This window comes from Bos indicus x Bos taurus, chromosome 24 (assembly GCF_003369695.1).
Source record: "Bos indicus x Bos taurus breed Angus x Brahman F1 hybrid chromosome 24, Bos_hybrid_MaternalHap_v2.0, whole genome shotgun sequence".
Classification (NCBI taxonomy): domain Eukaryota; kingdom Metazoa; phylum Chordata; class Mammalia; order Artiodactyla; family Bovidae; genus Bos; species Bos indicus x Bos taurus.
In genome coordinates this window covers 60,722,352-60,738,317 of record NC_040099.1, presented here as the reverse complement: position 1 = coordinate 60,738,317, position 15,966 = coordinate 60,722,352, and the positions used below count along the sequence as shown (strand labels likewise).

The 15,966-nt window shown below is 37.6% G+C and overlaps 1 protein-coding gene across 6 annotated transcripts in view; it reads left to right on the top strand.

Annotated features, from left to right (window-relative positions):
* Positions 1-15,966, top strand: part of PIGN (phosphatidylinositol glycan anchor biosynthesis class N) — a 105,069-nt gene that overhangs the window by 6,320 nt on the left and 82,783 nt on the right. For 5 of the 6 annotated variants that reach the window (XM_027525614.1, XM_027525615.1, XM_027525617.1 and 2 more), the window contains exons 3-9: positions 1,933-2,181; positions 5,203-5,324; positions 5,818-5,916; positions 9,068-9,174; positions 12,506-12,630; positions 13,773-13,903; positions 15,054-15,170. In XM_027525614.1, the coding sequence (XP_027381415.1) occupies positions 1,961-2,181; positions 5,203-5,324; positions 5,818-5,916; positions 9,068-9,174; positions 12,506-12,630; positions 13,773-13,903; positions 15,054-15,170 (922 nt within the window). In that variant the 5' untranslated portion in view covers positions 1,933-1,960. The remainder of the gene's footprint in view (positions 1-1,932; positions 2,182-5,202; positions 5,325-5,817; positions 5,917-9,067; positions 9,175-12,505; positions 12,631-13,772; positions 13,904-15,053; positions 15,171-15,966) is intronic. The other variant, XM_027525616.1, reaches the window with a different exon arrangement.

The following is a 15,966-nucleotide window of genomic DNA, read 5'->3' as shown; positions in this document are numbered from 1 at the left end:
CCCTCTCATGTCTGCTTTTGTCAAAAGCACTTGACAAAATCCAGCATTTTCCATTCACAACTTTAAAACTGCATAGTAAAAGTAAAAGAGAACTTCATTAACGCAACAAAAGGAGTCTATGAAAAAAACCTGAAAAACTGACGGCTTTCACCGTAGGACTGGAAACAAGGCAGGGATTTCTGTTGTTTCCACGCCTGTTCAACGTTACACTCAAAGTCCTAGACAGTGCAAGCATGAGTCATAAATAAAAAGTCTATAGATTGATAAGGAAGAAGTCCTTTATTCACAGGTGACATAATTTTTCTCCTTGGAAAATCAAAAGGCATCTCCATAAAAACTACTATAACAAACAGTTTTTCAGTGTTGCAGAATACAAGGTGAATATGTAAAAATCAGTGGTAATTTAAAAACTAATGAGGGGAAGCTGAAATAAAAAATGCCATTTACAATAACATTAAAAATGGAATATATAGGGATGAACCACAGGGGCATGGGGAAACTTTTGAGGGTTATGAGTATGTTCTCTCCTGTGATTATTATACACTTTAAATATGTACACAGCTTACTATAGGCCAGTTATGCCTCAGAAAAGCTATAAAAATGCTGTGAAGAAAAGTACTGGGACACTTCAAAAAGTTGGAGTATAGATGGTAGATTAGGTAAAATACTGACGCTGAGTTTACTGAAGTTGGTAGCCACCGTAGGTACATAAGGGAGTATCGTTATTGTCAGAAAATAAGCACTGAAGTATACCCCTCCACACACACACACTCACACACAAGAGGGGTAAGTTGAAGAGATGAGGCAAGGACCAGAGGAAAATGATAATGTTAGAGATATATGGCTAAGGGGTGTATGGATGTTTGTACCATTATTGCAGCTTTTCTCTGAACTTGAAATTGTTTTAAAATAAAAATATTAAAAGTGTACTAAAGAAAGTGTTGTCATCTACAAAAATTCCCTAGGTGGGACACAAAATACAATTGCCAAAAGAAAAGTTAATTCATTGAACTTTCAGAATTTATAAGTACTGGCTGCTCTTTGAAAAACACAGTTAAAAAAATGAAAAGGGGATAAAAGAGGATTTTAAAATGTCCATTACATGCATGTAAAGTAGCTCAACGTTATTGATCACCAGGGAAATGTAAATTAAAACCCCAATAAGTTAAAAGACTGGACAAAATTAAACACATTACAATACCAAGCTTTGGCCAATGTAATGGTTATGGCGTTGAGGATATAACGCTCAGTGAGACAAGTCGGTCACAGAAGGACAAATGTGCACATCTCTCCCTGTCTGAGATAATCTAAGAGTCGAACTCATGGTGGGTGGGTGGTGGGAATGAAAGTGGTTGTTCAAGGGCTGTAAAATCTCACTTATGCAAAGTGAGGAAGTTGTCGAGATCTGATGTATAACAGTGCCTATAGTTTGAAATACTGTATTTTACACATAAAAATTTAAGAGGGTAGATCTTATGTTAAGAACTCTCTCTCTCCTTTTTTTTTTTTTTAAGTCACTCAGTTGTGTCCAGCTCTTCATGACCCCACGGACTAGAGCCCGCCAGGCTCCTCTGTCCATAGAATTCTCCAGGCCAAAATACTAGAGTGGGTTGCCATTCCACATCTCCAGGGGATCTTCCCAACCCAGGGATCGAACCCAGGTCTCCCACATTGCCAGCTAATTCTTTACCATTTGAGCCACTAGGGAAGCCCTCTTCCCACAACTTGAAAACGATTACCTATGTAGATAAGGCAAGTAGCCGCAGAACAATGAAGCTTATTGAAAGATGGAGGAAGTAAGAAGTGTCCACCAAACTAAGAAGTTTTTTGAGACTGAAAAATGAGGCAGGCAGCTCTAGTCATCAAATAAACTGAAAACATATTTGTTTGCGCTGAGGCTTACCCAGCTTTGACTCTGTTGCCTCTTTGCAGTGTGTCTTGGGGCTTAGCTCCTCTGGATATGCTGCTGTACATCACTTTGGGATTGCTCGTACACTTCGTGTTCTTCGCCTCCATCTTCGACATTTATTTTACCTCTCCTTTGGTTCATGGAATGACTCCTCAGTTTACGCCCCTGCCTCCCCCAGCAAAAAGACTAATGCTGTTTGTTGCTGATGGCCTGCGAGCAGATAAACTTTATGAATTAGATGAAGATGGAAATTCTAGGGCACCGTTTGTTAGGTAAGCATGTCAACTGGTACAAAGACGTCTCTGGAAATTGTTACACTGATACTGTCTATCTCATGTTGGGTGGAGGGGTGATGATGAAAAAGAGAGCAGGGCACCTATGCCTCTGCCTCTGTCATAGAAATTAGCAAGTGTGTTTCCTTCTACAGTTACTTCTGTTATTGTAGAAGTTGATACCAGGTGGTTGAAATGCATGACCTTGGCTGCCTAGCCTCACTTGTCCTAATTTCTGAATCCTGGCTTACAACTCAGTATATTATCTTTTTTTCTTTTTTGTAAAGTAAGACTGTTCAATTTTTAAGTAATGACAAGCATAAATTTCAGTGAATTACCAATTACAAAGGTATTTATCTAAAAAATATAAATTTCAGTTCATAATACATTTTCTATAAAATAAAGCCTTCCAAATTTACATCACTTTGTAATATGATAATTTTGGATTCTGTTAAGTGGCTTTGAAAAGAAATATTTAATTTTTTGGACCTGTGGGGTTCTTGTAATCAACTATTCTTTTTTTTCATTCATAGCAAGCCCCTCAAAAGCCCTTCCTAATGCTACTGTGGAGAGATTAAAGCTCAAATTCAAGGGAAGTTTGTCTAAAATTGTCTACATTTCCCCTGTCCCTACCTGTCATCATTGCTTCCTATCCTTCTACCCTATTTTGATTTTGTTTATAGTACTACTCAGCGTGTACAACTTCCACTAAGGCAGGGACTTTGTTTTGTACACATTATCTCTGGTTCCTAAAACATAGTTCAGTTCACTTCAGTTTAGTTGCTCAGTCATGTCCGACTCTTCGAGACCCCATGAATCGCTGCACGCCAGGCCTCCCTGTCCATCACCAACTCCCGGAGTTCACTCAAACTCATGTCCATCGAGTCGGTGATGCCATCCTGCCATCTCATCCTCTGTCGTCCCCTTCTCCTCCTGCCCCCAATCCCTCCCAGCATCAGGGTCTTTTCAAATGAGTCAGCTCTTCGCATCAGGTAGCCAAAGTATTGGAGTTTCAGCTTTAGCATCATTCCTTCCAATGAACACCCAGGACTGATCTCCTTTAGGATGGACTGGTTGGACCTCCTTGCAGTCCAAGGGACTCTCAAGAGTCTTCTCCAACACCACAGTTCAAAAGCATCAATTCTTTGGTGCTCAGCTTTCTTCACAGTCCAACTCTCACATCCATACATGACCACTGGAAAAACCATAGCCTTGACTGGACGGACCTTTGTTGGCAAAGTAGTATCTCTGCTTTTTAATATGCTGTCTAGGTTGGTCATATCTTTCCTTCCAAGGAGTAAGTGTCTTTTAATTTCATGGCTGCAATCACCATCTGCAGTGATTTTGGAGCCCCAAAAAATAAAGTCTGACACTGTTTCCACTGTTTCCCCATCTATTTCCCATGAAGTGATGGGACCAGATGCCATAGTAGGCAGTGAATAAATGTTTGTTGACTGCTAGAAGAATGAATGAACCTGAATTCTATGTCAGATTTCCAGGAATAAATTTATGGTGCGTCAAAGAAATGGATAATATATTAAAGGATACAAAGAAACAAGCAACTCAGGGCAATAGGAAAATATGTAGGAAAATAAGATTGTTAGGGTTAGGTTCAATACACAAAAATATGTAGCAGATTTCTATGACTAGTGTAAAAATTGGGGTGATATATTTGGTTGAATTTCTTAGTTGTCATAGAGGAGAGAAATGTAGTTCGTTGCAAAGTTAATGACATTAAAATATACTGGTTGTTAAGGCAAAGATGAGCAGTTCTGACCGCGCCTGTTTCTCCCTGGGGTGTTCTGGGGGGGCCAAGGGCTCCCAGGTGATCTGCTGTGTGTTGTTTGCCATTCTAGCTGCTTCTGAAGCCTTTTTTGATAGGTTTTCTTTGTTTCTCACTTCGTTTTTTTTAAAATATGATCTGATCAAATGTTTCTCAAGAGAGGTATCCACATTGCTTTATACCTCCCTTTTTTTGCTTGAGTTCAGTTTCCATTATAGAACTGAAGAAGTTAAAAAATATTTTTCCCTTAACATGTGGTTTAATGGTTTTTCAAGCCTTTGACTTTTTATGTATGTATTTTACCAGTCTTTGGTTATAAGTCAATTAAAGTATCTAAATCAGCACTTTTAGGTACTTCTCTCCAGAACATTTTGACACCTGAGAGTTTAGCTTGAAAACTGTTACAAATGAATTTGTGTTTCATAACTTGTTGCTCTGCTGACCTTTCACTTGCAATGGCATTACTGTTCATTTTGCATTTTTCTCCAGATTTTGCAAATCACCCTTAGACAAAGAATGGTGATACATTTTAGCAAAAAAACTTTTGACTTGTTTTAATCTCAAATTTAGAAAGATAATTTAACTCCTAATTGAGAGTATAGCTGTTTCCTCTCTTAATTTTTTATTTTGAAAAACATTTAACTACAGAAATGCTGAAAGGATTATATCATGAATATTCATCTGTATATCCTTAATCTAGATATGACCATTTTAAACATTTTTCATGTTTTCATTCTCTTGTCTCAACACACACACACATATATACACTTAAACTTTAATTATTTTTTCCTGAATAATTTGAAAGCAAAATATTTTAACACTTTACCCCTAAACACTTCAGTGTGTATCTCCTAAGAACAAGGACTTTAACATGATCACAACACCATCATCACGCCTAATAAAATTTAAGGCTGACACAGTAATACTTTGTGTGTCGGTGATTTCTTCTGTGACACAGCGTTTCAGTACTTTGTGACTTAGAGCCGTAGCGTGTATTTTGTTTTGTGATTCTGTGCAGTGCTTGGGTGGTTCCTTGTCTTGCCTGGGCTTTCTTACGCTACAGAATCCGGCTGGTGGGAGGAACTGCACTGAGCCCAGCTGGGATCAGAAAGATTCCTTCTTAAATTTTGACTCCTTCTTTTGACTGGATTTCTTCTGTGGTGATTTTGTTTTTCTAAAGCCTTAGCAGAGCCTGTGATCATAGTATATGCTGACTCTTCATCTATGATATCTTTCAGGAACATCATAATGAATGAAGGCAGCTGGGGGATCTCTCACACGCGTGTGCCGACCGAGTCTCGGCCTGGGCACGTGGCCATGATTGCAGGGTTTTACGAAGATGTCAGCGCAGTTGCCAAAGGTACTGTCTCTTTAGACGATTTTTATCACATGAAGAAATTGATTGCATAAATATTGCTTCTTTAATACTGAAGCAGTTGCTTCTTTTGTACTGACACAAAGCGAAGTATGTTTTGAGACCCTTTTGACAAGTCGTTTAGCTTGCCTAACTCAACACACACTGGGACTGACTCAAGAATAAAACTTTAATCTTATATCATCATGTCCTGTTGATAGAATAGGACTGCATGGATCTCTGGTTTTCCTAGATGTTAACTCTCAGAAGTTCAAAAGTGATTCTGTATTTTAGTAAGAAGTCAATTAACTGTTGTAAGCTTTTTATAAAAAAAATTTGTAGTATAATACAGGTAACAAAATCTGTTGTTAGTTTTGCATTTTTTCTGTAGTTAATCCTCTTTGTTATTATTTGAAAAATACTTCTTCAGGAGCCATACCAGTACGTCACCATCTAAATATTACTATTGTCATTGTTTTTTTTTCTCAATTACCTGAAGGATGGAAGGAAAATCCTGTAGAATTTGATTCTCTTCTTAATGAAACCAGGTACACATGGTCCTGGGGAAGCCCAGACATCCTGGCTATGTTTGCCAAAGGTAGGAGTCACGGATTATATTTCCCCAGATACTAAGTAGGCAATAAATCAGTATGGTAATTTAAAATATATACTACATTTTACTCATTATGAGATACATGTTTTGACATATTTAACGTCTCTGAAGTGAGTGTATAATTATAATAGATGTGTGAGTTTGACTTTTTTTCATCTTAGTTATACTTAAAATGTTGGATTATACAGTTTAAATACCTTGGATTCAGTGAAATGGTATATAATTCTAACATCTAACAGCTTTCTAATTTTGGGTAAGTTAGATAACTTCTCTAAATTTCAGTTTTCTTTTTTGTAAAATGTGATAATAATAATTTCTATCTTATAGGTTTGTTTGGGGAGTTAAATAAGTTAATTCATGTGAAATATTGACCAAAATGCTTATTACAATGATCTCATTATGATGGTGATGTTCACTTACTTTGATTAGTAAGAAGTTAGTAGATAATCACATAAAGATTTAAATGTTAAGATTTATAACTTCTATTTTCATGTATTCAGATCATACCATTGAGATTTGTTGTATTTGTTGTGTTTCTGTGCATGAATCTGCAAATATGAGAAATCTCTTGATGAGAAAATTCATTTGCGTCATTTTCTAGAATCAGCTGGATTCCACTTGAATTTTATGTTATTCAGTGCTTTTTAGTGGGAGCATTGTAGTCATTTCACCTAATGAAAAGGTTTGGACCTTTAGCCATGGGTATAATTATACTATAAATTATAATAATTGGAATTATTAAAGATTATTCTATATCTCAAAAGCAAAACAGATACTCAGAATTTTCTGTACGATAGTTACAGAACATTATTATGTAGAGCAGGTCCAAAAACTCATACTGCTTGAAGTTCAGTTCAGTCGCTCAGTCGTGTCCGACTCTTTGTGACCCCATGGACCGCAGCACGCCAGGCCTCCCTGTCCATCACCAACTCCCAGAGTTTACCCAAACCCATGTCCATTGAGTCGGTGATGCCATCCAACCACATTATCCTCTGTCATCCCCTTCTCCTCCCGCCTTCAGTCTTTCCCAGCATCAGGGTCTTTTCTAATGAGTCAGTTCTTTGCATCAGGTGGCCAAAGTATTGGTGCTTCAGCTTCAGCATCAGTCCTTCCAATGAATATTCAGGACTGATTTCCTTTAAGATGGACTGTTTGGATCTCCTTGCTGTCCAAGGGACACTTAAGAATCTTCTCCAACACCACAGTTCAAAAGCATCAATTCTTCAGTGCTCAGCTTTCTTTATAGTCCAACTCTCATATCCACACATGACTCCTGGAAAAAACATAGCTTTGACTAGATTGACCTTAGTTGGCAAAGTAATGTCTCTGCTTTTTAATATGCTGTCTAGGTTGGCCATCGGAGAAGGCAATGGCACCCCACTCCAGTACTCTTGCCTGGAAAATCCCATGGATGGAGGAGCCTGGTAGGCTGCGGTCCATGGGGTCGCTAAGAGTTGGGCACGACTAAGCGACTTCACTTTCACTTTTCACTTTCATGCATTGGAGGAGGAAATGGCAACCCACTCTATTGTTCTTGCCTGGAGAATCCCAGGGACAGGGGAGCCTGGTGGGCTGCCGTCTATGGGGTCACACAGAGTCGGACACGACTGAAGTGACTTAGCAGCGGCAGCAGCAGCAGCAGTGGTGAGGATGAAGTTGCTATGGTTTACTAAACTCACCTCCCTACTTCTGACTGCAGTTCATAGGACAGGATCAATGCCTTAACTGGAGACAATCCAATAGGAGTGTTCCATTTCTTATAGTAATTTACAGTCCCACTCAGATCTTTACTTGGGATTTGAAGAGTAGAATGGTTGAGGAGTGGAACCGGTATCGTTAGAGCTTGCTGCTAAGTCGCTTCAGTCATGTCCGACTCTGTGCGACCCCATAGACGGCAGCTCACCAGGCTCCTCTGTCCCTGGGATTCTCTAGGCAAGAACACTGGAGTGGGTTGCCATTTCCTTCTCCAATGCATGAAAGTGAAAAGTGAAAGTGAGGTTGCTCAGTTGTGTCCGACTCGTAGCAACCCCATGGACTGCAGCCTACCAGGCTCCTCCGTCCATGGGATCCTCCAGGCAAGAGTACTGGAGTGGGGTGCCATTGCCTTCTCTGATCATTAGAGCTTAGCTTGTCATTTTTAAAAGAGATTGTCATTATTTTGTTATATCTCTTCCTTTTGACCTTTGAGAGGCTAACACAGAAATTCACTAGGTTGATTAGATCCTTAATAAAATCATACAAGTGTTTAAGATTAATATATTTGTTGACCCTTTCAAACTATTTGGCAATTATCAATATTTTTTCTCATATATTGAGGAAAATGCATGTATTTTATGAACAAAAGAATTGAAATATGTGAATTTTCTTCTTGGTTAGGGAATTTTGTAAAACAGGTGATTTAATCTGTTTTAGATTGTACCATTCCTAGATGCCCAAATTCTTTGATTAGTTTCATCCTTACTTGAAGGCAAACTCCGTTGTTTACTTTGTGCTATTATATACTAACTAGCATTGTGATTTTTTTTTTCTTAGCATTTTAAATTACAACTCACTTGTATCTGCCAACAAAGGTCTAGTCAAGGCTATGGTTTTTCCAGTGGTCATGTATGGATGTGAGAGTTGGACTGTGAAGAAAGCTGAGCGCCGAAGAATTAATGCTTTTGAACTGTGGTGTTGGAGAAGACTCTTGAGAGTCCCTTGGACTGCAAGGAGGTCCAACCAGTCCATCCTAAAGGAGATCAGTCCTGGGTGTTTGGAAGGACTGATGCTAAAGCTGAAACTCCAATACTTTGGCCACCTCATGCAAAGAGTTGACTCACTGGAAAAGACCATGATGCTGGGAGGGATTGGGGGCAGGAGGAAAAGGGGACGGCAGAGGATGAGATGGCTGGATGGCATCACTGACTCGATGGCATGAGTCTGAGTGAACTCCGGGAGTTGGTGATGGACAGGGAGGCCTGGCGTCCTGCGATTCATGGGGTCGCAAAGAGTCGGACACGACTGAGCGACTGAACTGAACTGTGTCTGTAAAATTGGAAAATGTTATTGTGAGAACAAAAGCAGCAGCATATGCTCAAGCATGCACTGTGGTCCATGGCGTATCGTTAAAATGTTTTCTCCCAAATTTCCTCTTCAGGTGACCTTAGAAGCCATATTTTTACAGAGAGTTACGACGCATCCAGTGAGGATTTTGGTGCCCACGATGTGACAAAATTGGACACGTGGGTTTTTGATCATGTGAAGGTACGTGCTATTGAGTGGCTGCGCTGCAACACACTAGGTGCAGGTATTTGTCTAATGTGCAGGGATTGTCTAGTACCTGCACCTAGTGTGCTAGAAACTGCTTTGGTAATACATCCATCTTAGTTTTTTCTGCTCGGATGAATTTGAAAGTTCCTTATTGTAGCATACTATTTTGAAAAGACTGGACTCTAAGAAATTGCACATTCTACACTAAACATACAGATTTTTTAAAAATTTGAAAAAGTAAACCCTTTTCATGAAGTTCCCCACTTCTACAGTGAAGTGAGCCCTGGATGGGATTCAGGAACCCCACATTTCATTCCTCATTTGCTGAATGAGGTTATTCACCCCAGAATAACCTTTCTGGTCTTTTGTTGACCACAGAACCAGTCTCTTACAAGCAGTGATGTATGTTAAAGTCTTTTGAATGTTCAAATCTAAGGCATTTATTGTAAAACAAGGTAGATATTTTACATATTTGTAAAGAAAAATTAGATAATCAAAAAACAAGTTCATAAGTTAATCATAATAAAACATTTGAGTCCCTTTAAGAAATACAGGTCGTGTTTTGGACTCTTTGTTAGTGTCAGTCCTCATGGTTTCACCAGGAATCCAATAGAATTTATGTTTTCAGAAATTGTGAGAAAATCTAAACTCTGGATATTGGCTGACTCCTATCTATCATTCTCTTCCTTCTCATCTCAAAATTGGAACTCATAATTCATCTATTGTAAGAGGCATTCATTGACTGACCTTTAGTGATTCTTCTTTTTACCAGTAGTGTCTCTGGACTGACATTGTGGGCTCTCCAAAACACAGTCATTTTTTATTGCTTGTTTGTAAACAGTCAGTAGGTGTCTGCATATTCATCAGGAGAATGCATGCACTCTCCCACAATGCATAATAAAGTGCTCAATATGTTCTTTGATAAACCCTATTTCTTTCCTTAGAATTTTTTTCCTTAAGATTTTCTTTTCTTACTTAAAGTGAAAGTGAAAATCTTCAAGTTAAATAAAATCTCTTTACAAAATTAGCAAATGATTTTGCCCAGTATCACTTGTTAATATAATCAATTTACATTAGTATTTGTTTCAAGGCCCTTGGCTTCTAACTTCATAAGCATAGCCAAAAATGTGCAGCATCGTGGGTTTGATTCCTTGTGGATAGGCAGACAGAGTTAGTGGCTGGCTTGATTCTATGCGTTTTTTACCTTATTTCAACACTGCTATTGACCAGAAAAAAAAATTCCCCATAATTTCGTAAGATATGATAGAGGTATGTACATTAATCAGGTAACAACAAAAATATGAAATCATCCAAGTCCAATCTAAGCCGAACAGTTAGAGGAAGACCTTCCTGTGACTTTTGAGGTAATCTATGGAGAAGCCTAGGAAACAAAGAAACGGTTGGACCCGGATTGCATATAGAGAAGAGTATCTCAGGCCAACAGCATAATGATAACTTGGGCTCCAAAGGAACTCTGTAATAGAGGAAAATATTGCTTTGAAGTTTGTTTGTCTCTCCGTGAACGATAATGCCAGTAGGCAGCCCAGGATTGATGCAGTCCAAGGTTGCCGTGGTGGCTCCCCAGTGTCGTTAAGACCCGGTCTCTTAAGCGTCTGTTCTGTCCTCAGAGCGTGGCCTTAGCTTCTGAGTCGTCTTACGACAGGAGATGCTGGAGTTCCAGCTATTATTTCAGTGTTTTAGGTCAACAATACGCGGAATTGAAAAGGACCTTCTCTTCTACTAAATTAAATTTATTTCAAAAAGACCTTAATAAATAGTTAAATTTATTTCAAAGACCCATCGTCTTTTGACTGAAGTGTTTGATTTCTGTCTCATTGGCCATAACCAAATAGGTACAGACAGGTAGCCATGGGAGAGAATAAGAAACATGTAGGTTTTAAGTTTGAAGCACTGACATGGTCCCATAAAATCAGAAGTTTTACTTGGAGAAAAAGGGAGAATGCATGCACTCTCCCATAATGCATAATAAATATTTAAGTACAAGAAGGAACAAGTGCCTTTGAGCTAAGAAAAAAATGGAGTTGGTGGGCATAATTGTAGTAAATATTGGGAGTGGGGAAGAAGCTAGGAGTGTATATCCCCTCCTGCGTGCAGAAGACTGACTTTTTACAAGGCGGTGGGAATCTGTCAGGTTGAGCTCTGCAAGGTTAGTATTTCATGGTTTCCCAGATCGTGTGTCCACTTTTGAATGAATAGCACTTTTTACAAAGCTGAATCATATCAGTCATGAAACAGATTGTAAATTTGACTCCAATTCAATTGCTAAGTTTTTTTGTTTCTTGTCAGCTTTTCAATTACATCTTTAGAATATAAGTCCTTAATCTTGAAAAACTTCCCATTTCCATCTAGATTTAAAGTTTCTTAGGGCTAATTAGAATGTATATGAAAGCTAGGGGGCCATTTTATGCTTTTAAGGATGATTGTGTTTATTTATATTTATATTTATTTATGTTTAATTTCATCTGTATTCCTTTTTTTTTTCCTATTCGGAAATAGATAGTTTCTCTAATGGCACCATTTATATTTTTTAGTGTTTGTAATAATGAAGAATTCGTTGAAGGAATACTTCAGGCTTTTATTGGAAAGTTAAATACCTTGTTAAAATTAACATCTTATATAGTTAAAGACATTTATGTGAATAATCATTCTATATCTTGGCAGTCAGTTGACTTATTCAAAATAATTTAAAAGTACTTTCCATAGGCGCTTGCTTACACATTCATGTGTGTGCAAGTACAGGATGAGCCCTCTTCTCAGAGGGCTTTATGAACCCAGTTTATCATTGTGAAATTAATCATTTTTGAACTGTATTTCCATTCATTATGTGGACATTTTTCTATCATACCTTGTGAAGCACAGATGCGAGTCTTGGGACAGTAGAAATAGGCTATTTGCTATGTTCCAAGGGAGAGGTTATGGTTGAACTGGGATGCTAACACGGGACAAGAAGCAGGAAAACATTTAAACTCAGGAAGCGTTCCTAAACTGTGCCATTAGTGCTGTTTTATTGTTGGCGCGTGTCAGAATAGTTCTCCAGTATTATTAGAATTTCATGAAATTGAGATCCCGTCTCTATAATCTTTTTTCAGCCTAATTATAACATGGAAAATAGCTCACTTGTTTTTTGAATGTAGATGTCTGAACTGACAAGTACTTTGTGTTGGTAGGTCCTGAGGACAAATTTAAACAAAATAGGACAATTTAGTTTTTTAGTTCTGTATAAGTTTAATTAAATGTTTTATCGGAATTATTTTTTAAATAAAATTAATGAACTAAAAATTTTTAACTGATTTGTTACATATAGGAATTCTTTCATGCTGCCAGAAACAACCAATCTTTGTTTTCTAAAGTAAATGAAGACAAAATCGTTTTTTTCTTACATTTATTAGGAATAGACACAAATGGACACGCTCATCGACCATCATCAAGGTAATGTTAATGCCACGCTTACTTTCATGGTGTTGAGGGAAATCCCTGTTCTGTTTGAACTTTTAAAGTACTATAATGTCTTCATTGTAATGATCACAACAGAACTTATATTTTAAATAACTCTAGAATACATTCTAAGTTATATGTAGTATGATATTGTGGCTAAAATCACATGTGCTGTGACCACACTACACATTAATATAAGTAAAATATGTTCTGTACGTGTGTTCCATATGACTCATTTATCAAAGCAGAAAGAAAAAGATTATATTTCAGAAGGATTGTAATAAATTTTGAAACAAAAAGCATTTTTATGATAATATTTATATCACAAAAAGTAACTAGCTGTTCCTTACATTCCATTTAAACAGTGCTATATCTAGCAGATAATAGTATAAAGTTTTGTATCCTATATTTCAGTAGCACTCCTTATATAATAGTATAAAGTTTTGTATCCTATATTTCAGTAGCACTCCTTATATAAAACAGCAACTGTTTTTCTCACTTTTGCAGAGCATAAGATAGGAAGAATTCATATTATGCTTTTATTTTTCGTTTTAGATTAGATTTAGATTAGTCTAACTGGTAGTAAAGTCTATTAACTTCCAGTAATGAATACCTCATGCTTCTCATCTTTAACACAATGCATTGTCTTAAGTAATAAAACTTATACTAAACCACCCCTTGTTCAACTGTATGGAAAGCTTAAATATAGTTTGTCCAAAATGTATTATATCATATCATAAACACACTAAAGAAAGAAAATATTCTATAGCTGAAACAGTGATACTTAAACTGTTTGATAAATGTGGCAAAAGCAACATAGTTTACATTATTAGAGACATGAATTTAAAAGTCATCATTGTTGCATTTGAGACTTAAAAAGCATTCATGAAAATCTATTTGCTGATCAATACTTTTTTTAAAAAAAATTCTGAAAATGATTTCAGATTGTTTTACTTCTTTAAGAGAGGAAAAAGTGATTTTAACAATCTACAGAGCTCTGATTTAAAAACATTAAGGTTGAAATCTGAAAGTATTTTGGGAGTTATTGACTTTATCATAAATTCATGTTGAATAAATTTGATTTTGCCAAATTAATGTAATTAATATAATTTGCTCTTCTTTTTCTTTTTAAACAGGGAATATTCAGACAATATTAAATTAGTTGATAAAGAATTGAAAGAAATTGAGTCTACTGTTAAAGATTTTTATGGAAACGATGGGAAAACAGCATTTATCTTTACCGCTGACCATGGAATGACAGACTGGGGTTAGTTTGTCTCTAAGTGATATATATACTTTATGATTAAAGTAGTGGTTAATGTAGCTTGCAAATATTTTAGGGTATTGCAGAGAATTAGATGTCTTAGTATATGCAGAGTGTCTAGCACATAATAGTATGCATAAAATGTTAGTGTAAAAAAGACTAATCTTATTTAGTGTTTCTTTTAACTACGAAAGGAACATATTCTCATCTGACCTCCCAGGTGGCACAGTTGATAAAGAATCCACCTGCCAGTGCAGGAGACAAGAAACACGGGTTCGGTCCCTGGGTTGAGAAGATCCCCTAGGGTAGGAAATGGCAACCCACTCCAGTATACTTGCCGGAAAGTTCCATGGACAGAGCCTGGAGCGCTACAGTCCACAGGCTTGCAGAGTCGGACACAACTGTGTGTGTGCACATGTGCACACCCACACCCACACACACACACAGAGGGACCCCCCCTCCCCCAAACCCACGTTATCTACCTAGAAGTAACTGTATGTGATGGCATAGGGCGTGAGTTTAAGGTGGTGTTGCTGGGGGACCTAGGGCTACTGACCTTGTCCACTAGAGGAGACTGTCCACTCTGCCAGACTCCCAAGGCAGACACAGTGTCCAGAGAGCAAATCAAGGCAAAGCGGAGACTTGGGTCCCCGAATCACAGTGTAGAATTCTGATGAGCGGGTCCCACTTTATAAGGGGGTTTGGGCTACACCAGCCAGAGTGGCCAGGAAGAAAAGCAGACCGAGACTCTGCTGTCCTCTTCAGAGCAGACCTGGCCTCGACCGCCCGCCCCAAACCTGGGCGGTTACTCCCCAGAGGAGCCTTCCCTGTGGTTTCTGCCTTCGCTGCCCTCTGGTGGCGTCTCCTCCAAGCCTTGGTTGTTGTTGCTCTTAATCTTCTTTCAACCAGAGCCACTCCACGGATGTTCTGGTTTTTCTTTCTGCCTGTTTGTTGTGATGCTCTGATTTGCCTGGAGAATATTTTAAAACTAATTGTTAAATAGAGATGCAAGCTTTTGGGAGTGTGGTGGCGGAAATTAGCTCTTTATGGGTCAACCCTTTACAATGAAGTATTAAAAAATATTTAGGTCTAGGTTAATCAGGTATAGATTCATCTTTATATACTTACATTGCTCTTTGTGTCTTATTTGTAGGCTCCCATGGAGCTGGTCATCCTTTAGAGACTTGTACTCCTTTTATCGCTTGGGGAGCTGGAATCAGGCTTCCCCAAAAAGTGTCAGCTCAGAAATTTGATGACTCATATTTGCAAGGTAGGTATGCTTACCTTTATTGTTTTTATGAATGTGACATTTTAAAATCAAAGTTTAATTTAAAAAAATGACTTTTCAAATTATAGCTTTCATTTTGTTATTTGTGACATTACTATTTCTGTGTATTAGTTTTGTATAGTTTATATTTCATTTATGATATTCAGCTTAAAATACACATTATTATTTGCCTTATGAAAGTTCAAGTGTACTATTCTTTTTTCACAAACCTTGTTACTCTAGGACTCAGATTAAACCCTTGGCTTAGATCTTACCTGCAAAGACTATCAATCAGATGAGCCACACATATGTCATAATTTATGTTTCAAAACTGGGCAGACTTTGCCCTGTCTCTAGTACTTTTGAAGGCCTTCTCTGTTGTGCAAGCCTCCTTGCCCAATCCATGATAAAAAGGAATTTCTTTTTCCTTGGAGCTCTGGTTATCTTGTAAGGTAAGGGTCTTTTTAGAATTTCAGAGCTTTTACTAATTGGACAAAATAAATTCCTCCCAAGTGTCCTTCTCTGAATTAGTTGTGTCAACTCATTCAAAGTACTTGTTAAGAATATAGATTTTTTTTAAAATTACAGATTTCTAGATATTTCGATTCCATGAGTCTGGGTGAGGCCTGGAAATTTTCTTTTTAAAAACTTCTCCAGGGATGTGAACTCACAGCTGTATTAGGTGTTTCTACTAGAAGACTTTTGGGTTTATATAATAAAGTTTTCTTACATGTTCTGTCTTTTTTTGAATTTTTTGGAGATATAATTCTCATACTATGAAATTCACGTTTTAAAGTCT